This window comes from Nycticebus coucang, chromosome 9 (assembly GCF_027406575.1).
Source record: "Nycticebus coucang isolate mNycCou1 chromosome 9, mNycCou1.pri, whole genome shotgun sequence".
Taxonomy (NCBI): Eukaryota; Metazoa; Chordata; class Mammalia; order Primates; family Lorisidae; genus Nycticebus; species Nycticebus coucang.
Window position 1 is genome coordinate 14,536,502 of NC_069788.1, and position 17,217 is coordinate 14,553,718.

Sequence of the window (17,217 nt, forward strand, 5' to 3'; positions counted from 1 at the left end):
AAAATGTTACTAACATGGATTTTGTTTTCTTTTAAATTTTTACTTGCATTTTTATTTGAAGTTGCAGAAGGCTTATATAAGATCAAGGTGTTAATACATAGTTTTATAGTTTTACTTATTTAAATAGCATCATGAAATAATTGACGTTGGATTTCTTTTACATGTTTCTCTACTTAAAAGGGGTCCTTCGACATATTACTCAAGTTAATCATGTAAAAGATGGATAGTCTTATTCATGTTTAATTCTAAAACAGAGAGTTACTTTTTAAGAAAAAAGCAGTTATAAGAGGGAAAAAAAAACCCAGATACTTAGGAGATTTGTGAGTGGAAGCAATACAGGTAAAATTCTATACCGTGATGAGAGAGGTGAGGGGGGGTTCTGTTAAACAGGAGGTGGTGCTCAGTGTAAAAAGCCAGCATTATCTGGCTGTCAGGAAATTTCTGGGGAAGGAGTTGAGCGAGGGAGGTGAGAATTTTTTCTCTCCTGCAATGCATATCCAGAAGACTGAAATTTTTAACTTTGTGGGGGCTTCTCATAAATACAAAGTTAGACTCAAAAGTCAACTTTTATTAAGAATGAGAAAAATTTTGGCCCCACACTATAAAGAATGACCATGCTTAAAATTCCCATACCTGAAAGCCTAATGATAATTTAATTACAGGAGATTAACTATGTGCCACATAAGATTTTTAAGAGCTGACAAATAGCACACACAGACGTTACAAATCTAGAAAAGTAGCCTGGGCGTGATTCTGGCCCCACACTTTGGAAACTGGGTTCTCCTCCACTACCCGCAAACTTCTGGTGTTGGACAGTATGAGATATACAGAGGGTGCCAAAACAATGTATACACATTTTAAGAAAGGAAAAAACTGTATAAAATTGTAATAATCAATATACACTTACAACATTTGCTGTCTTACACATTGTACCTTGTATCTCTTTTAATTGTTGAAGTCAAACATTGTCAGTGTGACTCAACCCAAAATAACACCCGCTTGGTCAATGTGCATTGAAATGAGGGAGCCTGGGAGGAGGTCACCAGCAAGCACTCTGCATCGAGGTGCAAGGGTGGGGCCCCTCCCAGTAACCTTCACAGGCTTTTACTGAAGTCAGGCATGAGAAAATACAGCACAGCAGGAAGTTCAAAGAGAGGGTAAAGGTTACAAAAACAAGGAGTTTATCTTTAACTGCATCATTGAACTCTTAACACGTTTTGTTGACTGCACTTGTGTCTTGCCTTTTTCTTATCACTGCTACATATGACTTAGGGCTGAGACAGTGTGCTGTGTCCAGTGAGTATTGTTTTTAGTACTCAGGGCCAGCAGTGATGCTTGGCTTGTTCTCAGATTACTCTGTCCCTAGTGCCTAGCACTTCCAATCCTATACTCTACCCCACAAAACATCACTTGGGCTAAGAGACTAATACAGTCTTTTCCTTTTATAAAACATGTATACATTATTTGGGGACCCACTGCATTCCTTTGGCGATACAGACCCCTGACCTTGGCCACTGTGTCACAGTGCTCATTAAATTGGAACAGTGGGGCAATAAGATATTTTGGGAAGCCGTTCCTGTTAGAGCGGAAAGCGCAGTAGGTTCTTTGCACAGGATGAGAAAAGAAATTTGCTAGGCCAAGATTAGGGAATAAAAGTATAAACTTTATCTTCTTAGAAAGAGAAAGTGAAAGAAAGTGGGGAGAGAGAGGAAGAGAATACAAGCAGGGAGGTGGCCATGGCATCTCAAAGAAAAAAGGAAGAATCCCTGCCTGAGGCCCATGGCTAGCTGAATTTAAGGAGGAAGAACAGAAAAAGGTAATTGCAGCCAAATTCACAAGGTATTGTGAATGTGAATGCTGTACTGTTTTTCCTTTGGCAAGGCTGGAGACAGACTTTTCACAGGTGTTTTGATCCTGAGGCCTTATATTTATACCCTATTGTTTATCTGTGGACAACTCAGGAACCCTAATGTCTATAGAAACTAATTCTATAAGACAAAGGGAAGCTGGATATGGTGGCTCACGCCTGCAATCCTAGCACTCTGGGAAGCTGAAGTGGAAGGATCTCTTGAACTCAGGAGTTTGAGACCAGCCTAAGCAAGAGTGAGACCCCATCTTTACTAAAAACAGAAAAAAATGGTCTCACTTGTAATCCCAGCTACTGAGGAGGCTGAGGCAGGAGAATCACTTGAATCCAGGAGTCTGAGGTTGCTGTGAGGTAGGCAGACACCACAGCACTCCAGCCTGGGCAACAGAGTGAGACTCTGTCTCAAAAAAAAAAAAAAAAAAAAGACAAAGGGGCTAGTGAGTAATATAAAGAGAAGAATTTACATTGCTTTTCGTTCTGCTCTTTTCAGTGGTTTGTGAAAAGGGAACTCCACAAGGTACTTGTGAAGAAGAGAGGGCAGAGAAAGAAAGCTGGCAGAGAGATTGATTTTAGTCCTTACTGAAAAACTGCAGGTGAATAATTTCTCTCTCATTTCACTATAAGGACTGACCATCCTTAAAATTCCTATACCTGAATGCCTAATGATAATTTAATCACATGAGATTAACTATTCCACATGAATATATTCCCCTCAACCTAAACCAAAAGCGTCCTTAACCATGTTTAACCTGAGCTGGATCCTCAAAATGCCCGTGGTCACTCAAATGACCCTCATGGGGGGGGGGGGGGAAGGGTGATGGATGAACGGTCAATATGGAAAGAAAGAGAAGTCTTGTGAAATTATGTTATTTACAAAGTATTTACAAAAACATAGGACTGTGTGAACGCCACGATGGCTTCTTTCAGGACCATGGAAAAGGCCTCCATACGTGGGTCACTGATGTGTAAGTTTCATTAACATCATGGTAGTCTGCCTCTCTAGACTATCAATGGAAAAGAAGCCAAAGTCTGCAAAATAATTTGAAGAGGTTTATTCTGAGCCAAATTATAGGACCATGGCCCAGATAGAACTGAGTGTAGGGGTACAAACAAGTGTACAAGTCCTGCCCAGAAAGGAATGAGGACACCAATCTCCACCCCACTTTAACCCACAGGCTGAATTCTTTTTCGAACTCAGCCCACTTGCACCCGAGTGAATAAAGCCCACGTCGCCCACACAGAACATGGACTCCACTTCCTTTCATTTACGTCTTAGAATAAACTCTTAGTGAGAAAATGAAGTAAGGTCTAAAGACACTTAAAAGAAATGTAATTACCATAATTGCCATTTATTTTCAAGAGACAAGATTTCCCTTGCTTCTATTTATATTTTTAAGTCCGGTTGGGGTTTCTTTGAATGCGGATCCATAACACTCGATTATGAGTAGCCCCAGAAACATACAGGTTACAAGGTAATTAGGTGATAGTAAACAGATGGCTGATTTGGGTAGACGATTAAAGACCAAATGGTTTTCAAAAAGTTCTGCAAACTTGACTTCATAGACATGGTTATTACAAAGAAATAAACTGGCCTGGGAAAAACGAATTGTAATCATCAGAAATGGGACGATTCCCTGTCTTTTACAAAGCTCCACATTCCCTTCAAAATTAAGTGTATTCCAGTGCTAGTCAGACCTCAAATGGCTTAGAAAAGAAAAGCAGTGTGCATTTCTTTTCTTGAAAGATATCAAAAATAAATTTTTTGAAGATTTTCTATCAAATCTAACTTGAGAAGGGACAAAGAGAGGAGCTTTAAGAGGGATGGGAGGGAAGCCTGGCCTGCTGAATGAGGAAGTCTGGAGGGTCCACAGAAACCTTATGGGGACACTTTGATCAGCACTCAGCAATTGTGACCAAAAAAGGGCAAAGAACATGGGCCTGAGGTACCCCAGGTGATCAATGACCCATAGAAAAGTCAATAATCAATGACCAATAGGAAAGGTCAATAATCGGTGGCCAATAGAAAAGGGCAGTGATGCCTGGGGGTGCTGTGAGACCATGGAAAGAGTTACAAACAATTTCAAGCAGCGAGTAGGAGGATATTTACACCTTTACACTGCCTTCGTACCTCTGTGTCTCCTCTTACTCAGGAGCCGGACCCACTCTCAACTCTCTTTGAAAGTGGTCTAAGCGTTCTCTTTGCTCTTAGATAAAATGTCTCTGTGTTATCCTAAAGGTTTTGCAAGTTTCTTCTGTTTCTATTCACATTGCCTAGGGGGCTCCAGTTTTGGTTTCTACAGCTTTTCACTTTCTATTTCACTTTCAACATTTCATCAGTTGAAATGTCTTGTTTCGCAGAGTAATTGAACTAGGTAACTGGGGTTGCAGAACTGGGACCTCCTACCCCCAACATAACTATTGTGTACTAAAAGTAAAGTCCAAAGCCCCTGCTGATTAAGCAGATCTGTTTCAACCAAGGGAGACCCCAGAGAAACCTTAAATTTGAGTTCCCAGCCATGACAGGATGGGAGGTATAAAGCACAATTCCATACATGCTTGTTTTTTGTTTTCAGAAATATTCATGACTTCTCCTATAGCTTGTTAAATACGTATACTGTTTATATAATATAAAATCCTGTTCCCTTTGTCCTTTCCTCAAAGCATGTGCTCCTGGCTCATGGCCTGGAGCCATTTCCTGGCCTGTTAGAATGACCAAGGTGGGTTGAAAGTTTATGAGAAATTGAGAAATAATGTTCTTTTTCTTCCTGTTCCTCATTTTTTTTTTTTTTTTAGGTTAACACTACCAAAGTTTCCTTCCATTTTAACAAGAGAAAAGGCATCTCTGAAATGACAATGAATCCAGAAATATGCATGTGGAAACTTTACATATTGATGAAAGTAAATTAAAAAATTAAAATTTCTTAAGGTCTCCTTTGAGAACTAGCAGTGGCTTTCTATTTGGTACAATTATTAAGTTGTCTTCTACTTAAAGCCTACCTATTATTGATATTAAAAATGAAGCTGATACTGAATCTGTGTTACTGAAGTCATTTTATCTATTAAGATTGGATTACATACATCACAGAGCAAAATAAAAAATAACAACCCAAGGTTTTTTTTTTTTTTTTTTTTTTTTTGTGGTTTTTGGCCGGGGCTGGGTTTGAACCCACCACCTATGGCATATGGGACCGGAGCCCTACTAGTTGAGCCACAGGCGCCCTACTAGTTGAGCCATAGACGCTGCCCCAACCCAAGTTTTAAATGAATAAACCTCTTATTTTGAAATTAAATGGAACTACTGGTGATCTATAAAGATTTTAATGTTCGTCCTCCTCCCCCTCACTAAATCTAACCAATAGTATTTTTTAAAACATCAATTTATTTATATTTTTGAAATTAGAACTATCTTTTCAATAGGATAGCTGTATTTTATTTTATTTATTTTTGAGACAGGGTCTCACTCTGTTGCCCAGGCTTGGAAAGTAATATTTTGATATAAAAATGAAACATTGTGTATTTATTCTGCAGAGAATTAGAATCTTTTTCTAGCCTTAGATTTTATTAGCTGTCTTAATTATACACAATACATAATGAATGATGGACTTAAATTAAAACAAGGATATTGGGCCCTTTCTTATTTAGAAATATCGGTTTCTCATTAACTATGCAAAAATTGAATTGGTATTATTTTTCTACTATTGTTAGCACATTTAGAACCTGTAAAATATGTCCTCTTTGTCTTTCTAGGAGTCCTATTATACTGGCTTACTCCCATTTGAACAAGCTTTTCCTCTTCTGCTGGTTATTTCCCATTAGCCTCTCCAGATGCACTAACCACCCTTCTCCATTCTGCCGTCCTCCGGGAGGTTGGTCATGTGCTTTACATCAAATAGACTCCCTTGCCTCTGATTTCCTGTTAAGTCCAGTCATTCGAAAGGAGGAGTAAGGTAATTATGCCTTGGCTTTCTCCTTGGGGGACTGTAGTTTGGCAATGGTTTTTAGGAAGCTCTTTCCTAAGTGTGTCTTGCCAGACACTAGTGACTTCTGAAAAAAGGATTATCTTTTCCGGGGTGGTAATGGCTTCCTGCTTGACAACCCGAGGGTGAGATTCCCTTTATCTTGCTCAGAGCTTTATAAATTGTCCAGTCATTACATGCTCTTCAATCGCCCCTTTTTGACATTCTGTTCCTTGTCAGAATCCTGACTGAGCCATCACCTTCCTTTTATCTGATTATCTCATTTCTTCAGAGTTCAAGCTGTCAAAAAGATGATATGGTGGTCAAACTTAAGTTCATGTACTAAGTAAACGTAGCCCATGCCTTTTTTATTTATCTCAGAAACAAGTTCAGATCTGAGTCACTTCTAATGAAAACCACCTTTAACCTCATCTTCCATTTTTAAAATTTTCTATCCCTCTTTAATCAATCCTCCTTAAAGAATAATTTAGATTCCTAATCTTCTCTATTCTAGTTCTCCTTCATTCCTCAATCAAATGCAAATTACCTCCTTCCTAACCAATCCATTGAAATTACTCTAGTCATTAATGACTCCATATTGTCACAACTACCTAGTACTTAATAGCCCTCTCATTGCATTTGACATTGACAACTACTCACTAGTTTTATAAAAATTACCTTCTCTCTTTGTTTCTGTGACATATTCCAATTCTGTATTCTATCAGCCCTTTCCTGATGTTCCCCTCTTAGGGGGGTTGTGCAGGGTTGTGTAGTGGCCTATTATTCTCACTTCAACCTGTTTCCCTGGCAATTTTCTTCATTTCCATTGCTTCAATTTTCACTACAGATGACTCCAAAAGTTGCATCTGGGGCAGGTCTCTTGGCTAAGTTTCCTGATTGAATTTTCTATGAATTAGAACTACCCATGCCCCTTACCTATTTCAAATTCAAGATACCAAATCACATCTACCACCTTGTTTCTTTCAGTTGAAAGTACCATTGATTTTAAGATACATCATCATTTTATAAACTATTTTTTAAAAGATGCCAATTATAATGGTAAGATGCCATTGATTTTAAGATACAATAAAGATAGCTATTAAAATGTAAAGGAAAAATGTGCACCTTAGAATCTACAAAATATACTATATTTCTGTCATTCTTCACTGCCAATCTGCTCTTCCTCATATTGTTGCCAGAACAATGAGTCTATCCACCTGTTACCCAAGCCAGTCAACAGAAAAGCAGTTGAAAGAACAACAGGTCCACTTTTAATATACAGAAAAACCAGCAATGCAATTCTGGAGAACAGAACATCAAAGAACTGCTCTCCTGTCCTATTTCACTTTGTTATTTTTATATTCTCACAGTGAAAGTATACTTTAGTAATTTATTAATCATTACAGTATACATTAAAGAAATTCTCCCTCATAGATTACGAGGTTATAAAATCTTCCCCCTATCTTAAGCATTGGTAATGTTATTAATCATCATAGTATTTCTACTCTGGATTAAATTTATAGTGAGTCAATGCTTTACTAAATGCGTGAAGTGCACTGGGTTGTTGACTGGTACCAAGGTCCTTGGAGCATATGGTCCTCTAGCTTTATCTATGACAAAAGTTCCTGTAAGTGAATAAACAACTCCAGATGGCAGCATCTGGGCTCATCCAGCCCTGAGTGTGATGGCTATTTTGGATAACAGTGGCTGCCATCAATGTGTTCCCTTTCTTAATTAATGGTACCCTTATTCTCCCCAACTTTCAGTTCAGAGTCCTGAAAGCCATCTCTCATGACAATTTGGCTAGGCTATCATACTAAATATTCAAACATTGAGTAGGTGTAACTGTAAAGACATTTTGTAGATGTGATAAATATCTCTGGTTGACCCTTGAACAAACAACATGGGGGTTACAAGTGCTGACTTGCCTTGTCCTTGCAATAAAAAAATCCACCTACATATACATTTGATTCTCCAGAAACGTAACTACTGATCACCTACTGTGGACTGGAAGCCTCACTGATAACAAATACAATCAATTAACACATATTTTGTATGTTACATGTATTATGTACTGAATCTTAAAATAGAGGCAAGGAAATTTTATTAAGAAAATCCTAAGGAAGAGCAAATGTACTTAGCATTTATTAAGTGAAATAGGGCCATCATAATATCTTTCCCCCCAATGTCTTCATGTTGATTAGGCTAAGATGAAGAGGAAGAGGAAGGGTTGGGCTTTCTGTCTCAGAGGTGGCAGAAAAGTAGAAGAAAATCCATGTATATGTGGACCCACACGTTTCAAACCTGTGTTGTCCATGGGGCAACAGTAAGTGAAATTATTCTTGATGATCTAGATTGGTGTGATTCAAGGACCTAAAGAGCAGAATTGAGGTTTCCCTAAGAAAGAAGAAGCTCTACCTGTGTCCTGCCAATGTCAGTTCCTGCCTGGGGGTCTCCCGCCTGCCCTTCCTAACGGTTTGCTGTACGGATTTCAGATGTGCCCAGCCAGCCCCCACAATTGCATACGCCAATTCCTTGTTCTCTCTCTCTCTTTCTGGTTTAATTTCTCTTGGAGAAACCTGGAGAGTATCTTATCTCCTTCCTATCTTTCTTTCACCTGCCACACCTGCACACCAAGTCTTAAAAATTAATCTTTATTACCATCTCATGAATTTATCTTCTCCTTTCATCGTCTCTTGCCTTGACTGTACCAACAGCTTCTCACCTGAAATAAATCCCTGAAATTCAGTTCTTCTCACCTGCAACTCCACATCCAGTTTATCCTAAAAGGACTTTTCTAAAATGCAAGTCTGATTATTTCTCTTCTATGCTTAAAACACTTCCCTAGTTCTCATTACCAACAAAATGAAGCCTAAGCTTCTTAGTTTCATTTGTGATCTTGTCTCTAATTGGCTACTTCCTGCCACTTTCACACAGATTACTCAAGTAATACTGAACACCGTATCCCAGGCTTCTGTGCCTTTGTATAAGCTGTTCCCTTGATGCAATATTTGCTTAGTCCTCTGCTAGTCTTTTTGAGCCCTTCAAAGCGAGAGGATGAATAGATTAACAACAATTTATATATACCTATAAATTATGTTATATATGTGTGTATAAATACCTGTATGTATATTTTCAAAGAGCTAGAAGAGAGAACTTTGAATGTTTGCAACACAAGGAAATGACAAATGTTTCAAATACTGGATATTCTAACTACACTAATCTGACCATTACACATGGTATCCATATATCAAAACATCACTTTATATCTCTAAAATATGTACAATTATCACATGTCAACTAAAAAGGAAAAGATGAAACCAAAAATAAAAAACCTACCCCTATGTTAACTTCTTGTAATAGCTTTTTCTAACCTCAGTAAATAATGGGGTTGCATGTTTTTAAATAAAAATATTTTTAAAAACAGGATTCATATATAATGGTTGAAATTTCCTATTTTACATCTTTATATCATTAAAACAGTAGAAAAGTTTACAGAACATATTTAGTAACAAATGAAAATGTAAAGATAAATGTCTATAGTATATTAATTATTTAAAAACTTAAAGATCATTTTAAAATTATTTCACATTGTCTACGGATATGGTTATCTAGACAGGAGCTACTTTTGCCTCATAAATTCTAACAAAACCATTTGGTTTTATAAAATTTTATGACCTATAAATCATTAGCATGTGGGAATTGAATTATTAAAGATTACGCTTTGAATTCAAATATAAGCTGAGCAACTCTGCCCAGAAATGAAAAAATACACTCCTCTAAAGAATATATGAATAAATGTTTTAGTCAGGAGAGGAAATTTATTGTTAGAAAAAAGAACTACACATACAAAAAAAAAAGGAAAAAAAAAGCATCTTTTGTGCAAATTATCAAGTGAACTATGGATCATTTATAAATGTCATAAACTTAAAAGAAATTTTTATTATAATTCTAGTCATTATACACTATGTCACTAGGTATTGACAATACCTTTTGTTGAGTTGTATGTGAATGTTTATTTTTTTATACATAAACACCAGGTTCAAAAAATTATACAATGGAAGTCCTTGGAGGTATCAAATGATATTTTAAAATGTCTTTTTTTCTTTTTTATTATTATTATTAAATCATAGCTGTGTACATTAATGTGATCATGGGGCACCATACACTGGTTTTATAGACCATTTGACACATTTTCATCACACTGGTTAACATAGCCTTCCTGGCATTTTCTTAGTTATTGTGTTAAGACATTTATATTCTACACTTACTAAGTTTCACATGTACCCTTATAAGATGCACCGCAGGTGTGATCCCACCAATCACCCTCCCTCCACGCATCCTCCCCCCTCCCTCCTCTCCCTCTCCCCCTTCCCCCTATTCTTAGGTTATAACTGTGTTATAGCTTTCATGTGAAAGCCGGAAATTAGTTTCATAGTAGGGCTGAGTACATTGGATACTTTTTCTTCCATTCTTTTTTTTTTCTTTTTTTTTAGAGACAGAGTCTCACTTTGTCACCCTCAGTGGAGTGCCGTGACGTTACAGCTCACAGCAGCTCTTGGGCTTAGGTGATTCTCTTGCCTCAGCCTTCCGAGTAGCTGGGACTGCAGGTGCCTGCTACAACGCCTGGCTATTTTTTTTTTGTTGTTGTTGCAGTTTGGCTGGGGCCAGGTTTGAACCCGCTGCCCTCGGTATATGGGGCCAGCATCCTACTCACTGAGCCAGAGGCGCCGCCCATTCTTGAGATACTTTACTAAGAAGAATATGTTCCAGCTCCATCCATGTAAACATGAAAGAGGTAAAGTCTCCATCTTTCTTTAAGGCTGCCTAATATGTCTGCTTTTTTTTTTTTTTTTGGCTTAAATGACTTTATGTTGAGAGTTACAACTTTGGCATAAATATATGTGGCATCAACAGATGAAAAGGGAATAAGGGGAAATAAAAAAGTGGAGTGAGTTTTGGAAAATTAGGATAATCTAATGACAGACATAAGGACACCCTCAGGTGAGCTGACCGTGGTCCACACTGGCTGTTCTAAGGAGATCTCTCCACAGGCCACTGACTCTCTCTGACTGACCCATGTATGGGACTCCTGCTCAACGCAGGGAGTGATAACAATTCAAGGGCCTGCCCCCACACCACAAAGGATGCTTAAAATATTATCTCTAGCTCATCACACAAAACCATCACATGACCGAGCCATTTCTCATTCCAAAGAGAGTTACAATTTAAGAAAAATGCTCTTGAAAGTTTCATAGAGAACATGTCTAATCTATAAATAAATCATTTCTTTTACAGCCAGAAAAAAATCATAAGAACAAAACTAACACATATTACCAGTGCATGTGGAAATACTCATTCCATTGAAAGTTTATAAACAGTACCCATTTAGAGCTTATAATTGTAGGAATATAGAAATGTGAATTTCATAATTCACAGTATGATACTGTGTGCAATCTAATTTTAGGAAGACAAATTGGAAATTTGCCTCTGTGTCCATAAATAAAAAAAGCCAGATATTAATGTTTCAGTGGCTCTTTCTCCTGGGCATTTTTTATATTCAATGAAATAGATGAACTATGTTTTTGAATATACTTTATATATTGGGACTCCATAAGAATAAAATGAATGTAAATCATAAAAATTTAATTTTTCATAGATTGGCTTTGGTGCAAAAATCCCTGGCTCCCTACTGGGTTATATATATATGAGCAAATATTCCAGCTGAACCAAATGGGCCTCTCAATCATATGTGCCCATTACCTTATAAATACAGTTTAAGCTCTTTCACAATGAAGATTCTTCTTAGGGTTGTGTTGACCATTTTAGCTAGATGACAGTGGAAGGAATAAGGAGAAAAAGGAATAATGTAGTATTGGGAATGAAAGGCAGGTAGGTGGGCTTAAACTTCCACATTAATGTTCACCCTCATTGTTAAATCCTTTTGGCAGAAGATTAAGTATAAGCAGTGCACGGAGCATGATAGAAAGCTAAATTCTAAACCAACACCTTACTGATCAGGACAGACGTGTGCAAAGTTACCAGGATCTGGGGACAGTAAGGCTTAAGTATAACCCAACAGGAGGAATTAAAATAGCTAAAAAAGAATGTGTCAATCAGAGGGGAGATTATCCTTTAGCAATAGAAGTGCAGACAATATGACAGGTCTAAAGTGGAATTTTGAGGCTTTTCAAGTTTTTAATTTGGACTTGGCCAGTTCCTTGTTTTCATCCAAGAAGGTAACAAATGTAAACTATTTGATGTATAATCATCATCTCTTTAAAAATCAGTATATTGACACCTAGTGGTATAATCCACATAGTTAATACAGATGCATGACTAAACTGTTGTCTAAATATAATTGCAGGGTATAAACCATGTCCGTTAGTACAGTTCCTACCATGCAGTTAGCTTGACTCTTTTTCAGGGGCTAAAGTTTAAAGTCATTTTTATGGGGCTTGTTCCAGATCAAGCCTTCCTTAAGTCTCTGTTTTCCTCAGTGGTGTTTTGGTTTCAAGAAGATAAAGTTCCTTTGTTCTTTTTACCTCTATTGTGTCTCATTGACGTAATTTTTTCCTTCCAGCCTATTCTTCTTTTCTCTTAACACTTTTAGTATTACTTTTGGTGTGTCTATGTGAGATTTTTATAAATTTTATCTCCCCATTTATGTCAATTGATGTAATCCCACTTGCACCTCTTAAAGAGACTGAGATACTATTCTTATACTTCCAGTTCTCCAAACCCACCCAGAACCCTCAGGGAGGGGAACCCCTTGAATGCGATAGTGTTGTACTTATTTGCCACCTGGAAGGAAAACTCAGACCCCACTTCAGGTATAAATCAGATGGTGATTTATTACACTTGTGCAGGAGGGCCACTGCCCCGAAGGGCAAACGGCCCTGAGGTGAGGATGAAGCTGATTTTTATACTATTTTTGTGCTACATGGCAAGCCAAGCAAATACAGAAGCAGAACGTGGCTGGTTAGCTGTGGGATGGGGTTACAGAGTTGGCTGAGGGGGGCTTGGCATCGGTTACAGCGAGTCAGGGGGTTGTATCATGGCAGCTGGCATGGGGACAAACTTGGCTTGGAAAATATTGCTTAGGTAAGTTTTCCAGCATTGTTCAGTGATTGCTAGGGGGTTGGGGTAAATTCTACCATTGTTACCTTTTGCCAGTTCTTGGGAACTCAGGGAACTTCCTTGTTTTGTTCTGAAACCTGTTTGAGGAATTAACCCAAGGGGGGGGTTGAAATATGTGGGGACTCAGGCTGAGACAGTTAGGGGCCTTTAAGGGTCCTTTTGCTGGGTACTACAATGGAGGGTAGAGGTGAAGAAAGTGTGCTTGCTTCATGAACTCTTTTGTTGAGAGTTTTGATGTCTATGTTCATGGCATTTTTCTCCTTTTGTTCTCTCTTTGTCTGGTTTTGGCATGGAGGTAACCTTTTCGAAAGTGATACCAGATGGGTATCACTTCCTGGTTTGGTTTCTAACTGGGGGCTGCTCCCCAATTTTCTGCTTTCCATGTGTTCCTGGTCTAAGCCAAGAGAATTCTCTGAAAGGCCTTCTCCAAGGAATGTTGTTGCATGTCTCCTTAGCTCTGCATAGGAACAAGCACATGAATAGGGTAATTGTCAAGGACAATCCACCAAAGCCTTCACTGTGAGTTTAATGGGCTCACACTGTGTGTGTGTGTGTAGGAATGGTATGGGAGGAGCTAATCAATGCTCTTTTTGCACCAAGATACCCCTCATCATAGGCCTTTATGTCAGCACAACACCAGGTACTTCTGTGTGTTAGCCACCCTCAGCGGTTGCAATAAGATATAGGGCCTCTCCCAAAATTCAGGTCATATCCTCCAACTTTATGGGTAGTTCTCTAAAGTGTCTTCCTTCAACTGGCTTTAGGGGAGGAAAACTATTCCAAAGCTGAGGGATAGAGGAATGAAGAAAGAATAGTTGCTCCTTCACAAACTTTGCTTTCTTCCAAAGGCCATTAACTCTCTTAATATAGCCAAGGAACTGTAGATTTTAATTGAGGGGTTTATGGAATGCCTTCTCTTATTAACTCCCTTGGGGTTAATTGGATTCTTATAGTCATTTCTTTGAACTTAAAATGGAAGAGAGTCCACAGAAATCCCTGGTACTGTGACAGGGACAGGGGACTGGCAGGTACTGCTTTGCAATGGCACTGCTTTGGCAATGACTTGGGTGTTGCTTTGTGCATTGCTGCAGCAGTACCTGAGTTAGGAAGCGTCAAAATGAAGTTTCAAATTGTCCTCATCAAACCAGGATGGAGGCAGAGCAAGTTCCAACCAGTTAGAACCAAGACGGTGGAGGAACACTGCCCCTTCCATGCATATCCCTCCCCGTGTTTAGCCTGTTGTGTTACTTAAATAGAAGAACAGTAGGAACCAGGGGGCCAGTTCTCTTCTGCAGAGAGAGCAAGCTCTGCTCTGTCTATGCAGTAGACTTTCTACAGTTTCTGAGTAAATCTCACTTTCACTTTATATTGTGGGCTCCATGCTGAATTCTTTTTTGCAGGAAGCCAAGGACCCACTTGGATTCCCAGCATTGAGAGTCACCTTGCCTGAGTCAGTCCCTTTCCATGAGCTGTGGGTAGAAATAGAGTGTCAAGAGTAATTACAGGGAACAGGAAAGGACTATCTACTGGTTTTCACATCCTCACTGAACACATTAGAACGCACATACAAAATATCCTGAAACTCTTAAAAGAAAGTAACTTAGGGTAAGAAGGATTGGGTGAATTTATAAGAACCATTTATGTTTCTAAATTATTTGTGTTTGAATTAATTATAAATGAGCACGCATTCTCCTTTTAATTATAAACAACCAATAAAGATATTATTTATAAAGAATTCTGCTCTAATTAGGAGGCTTGTTAGATTTAAAGACATCATTCAAGTAAATGTGTTCCATCCTTGCTGGTCTGATCTGTATGTTAAATGAATAGTACCTCCTAGCTAGACTTAAGGGACACAAGGTTGATAAGCATGCCTCTACCTGCCTTTTCTGCACTCTTTGAATTTTGCCTATTCAAACCACTATTCTCCTTGAAACTAGTCACACTTGTCAGCAACACAGAGATATAAGGCTTTTCCAAGCTGAAAATAAAGCCACTGCCCTGTATTACTCCAATGCTTTGGTAGTCAGAAGCAGCAAAAGGACTAAGCCAATTTATTAAATGGGCTTATTTCTATGGAAGGCGCAAAGGATACTAAAAAGGTTCAGTCCAGACTTGGTAAAAGCTCCAGTTTTGTATATAATTTATAGTGGTGTGGAAGATTTTTGTCTTTAAACCTTTGTCTCCTTCCTTCATGCAGAATTAAAAAAGGGATTCAAGAAGAATTTATTTTTTAACAAATCCTTCATCAAATAAAATTTCAATGAACGAATTAAATAAAGAAGAAAAATTGATGAAGAGATTTAGTTAAGGAGAAATTTTGGTGTGTAGAATCCCACCCTTAATCTCAAAGAGTGGTGTGTATGTTGGGGAGAAGGTTGGAGTGGGATGTTATCTTCTCAACACTAGACTAGTAAGAAAGCCTCAAGGGAGTTATCTGAAGAATCTGAAACACAGCCTGGGAAACTGAGAGACATAGAAGGCTGGTATGTGACTCTGGCTTGAGGGAACTGCAGGAGGGGGAGCTGACTTTCTTGGGGGTGTGCAAGAAGGGCTGATTACTTTGATGGTTGAATTAGAAGATGCAACCTTATCTGCTACATTGGATTGGCTGGTGCTCCCACATTTGTTGGTGTATGGAATGTATGATCATCTCCTACAGAATGAATCTGGGGTATATGTGGGTGATGGGGAAGAGCTGGCCTGGAGTTGTCTTAGACATCCCCTCCAAGCCAAGTGGGCTTCTAGAAGAGGATGAGAAGACTTCAGCGGGAAGATGCAGAAAGTGCTAGCAAACGAGAAAGTCATCTGGGCAGCCAGCAAAGTTTTATTTCACAGTCAGCCATTCCTGATCTTGGTGAGAGTTCTGCTAATCACACTGCCTATCCTGCCTTGGACACTATAGACAGTATGGAGAAATTCTAAGGGAATACCTGGAATAGAGATGTCCCTACTCCTTTTAGGGAAAAAAATAAGAGAGGTCTCCAGAGATGTGAATGTTATTACAGGAGAAAGAGCCAATTTCAAACATTTGCGGATCTAGAGAGCTTAAAGCAGCTTAGGAAGGTACCAGTTCACATTAAAACTATATTCTCCCCCGTTCTCTAATTCCTCCCTTATTCTGTCCTGACATGGAAGATAATTACCATCACTCCTTTCCCTTTTCAGGCTTCTAGCCAGTAGGTCCTAGGTTGGAGATAACTTATCACCCAACAATAAATCGTAAAGAGATGGTGGCATTAATTCATAAAATTGTCTTTGACATCACAAGCTATGCTTGTTTAATTTGGTGGTTAAATACACACCCTTACCCCAGAGGGCCTAAGTAAACCACCCCAATAATTCTCTCCTTGCGCTTCACTAGGGTCTTATGGCTGTGTCTGTTTTGTTCACTTACGCATATTGTTTAATACAAGAGCCTGCAAATCCATTATGAATATGTTCACGAACTCAAATATTTAGCGTATCAAGCCATTACAGAAATTCACAGGCATGCACAGATCTAAATAGAAAGGCCATAGAACATCACGGAGTAGGTTTGTGCCCAGGCCAATAGTTATTCCGGTTGGGCCCTGTTGACAAAAATTAGAAAGTCATTTTGGCAGCTGTAAACTTTCATTCAGACTCAGCCATTCATACATCCTGGTGAGAAGTTCTGCTAATCACACTGTGCTTTCTGCCATGGACGCTATGGAGGAACTTCGTTTTGGGGAATAAGTGGAAATTCCGAAATTTGGCCCGGATCTCCAGGGCCACTTAGTCCATCCTTTATGCAGTTCCCAGGCTTTTCAAGTCAATTGGCTTAGGCTGCATCAACTATTAAACAAAAAAAAAAAACCCGAGTTGCTCTCAAACAACACCCCAGGTCGGAGCCCTAGAGTCTCAGCCGACGCTGGAGCGGGAAACGTGGTGACGTCACGGCGTCCGGACGCGCCTCGCCGCTGAGACGTACTCTCCGCCCCGCCCTCGCGCGGCTCGTCGCTCTCCGGACGAGTCTCCTTGGCAACCACTTGCTCCGCCCCCTCCGCCCCTTTAACCTTTAGGGCGTGCGGGTGCGGAGTCTCTCGCGCTCTCTCCCCTTTCCCCTTCCCCTCCCCCGGGTGTGTCCGTGCCGGAAGCGAAGATGGCGGTGGTGGCTGCAGGCGCAGCTTCGGCGGAGCTGGTGATCGGCTGGTGCATTTTCGGCCTCTTACTACTGGTAGGGGAGGCGCTTGGAGTTTTCCCAGCGTTTGGACTGGCGGGAGGAGGGCGGGG

General features: G+C 39.3%; 1 protein-coding gene across 1 annotated transcript in view; it reads left to right on the forward strand.

Moving 5' to 3' along the window:
• Positions 1-16,911: 16,911 nt before the first annotated feature.
• The window catches only part of LMBRD1 (LMBR1 domain containing 1), a 115,069-nt gene continuing 114,763 nt past the window's right edge, over positions 16,912-17,217 (forward strand). Inside the window, exon 1 of the mRNA XM_053601517.1 lies at positions 16,912-17,161. Within this exon, the coding sequence (XP_053457492.1) occupies positions 17,087-17,161 (75 nt within the window). The 5' untranslated portion in view covers positions 16,912-17,086. The remainder of the gene's footprint in view (positions 17,162-17,217) is intronic.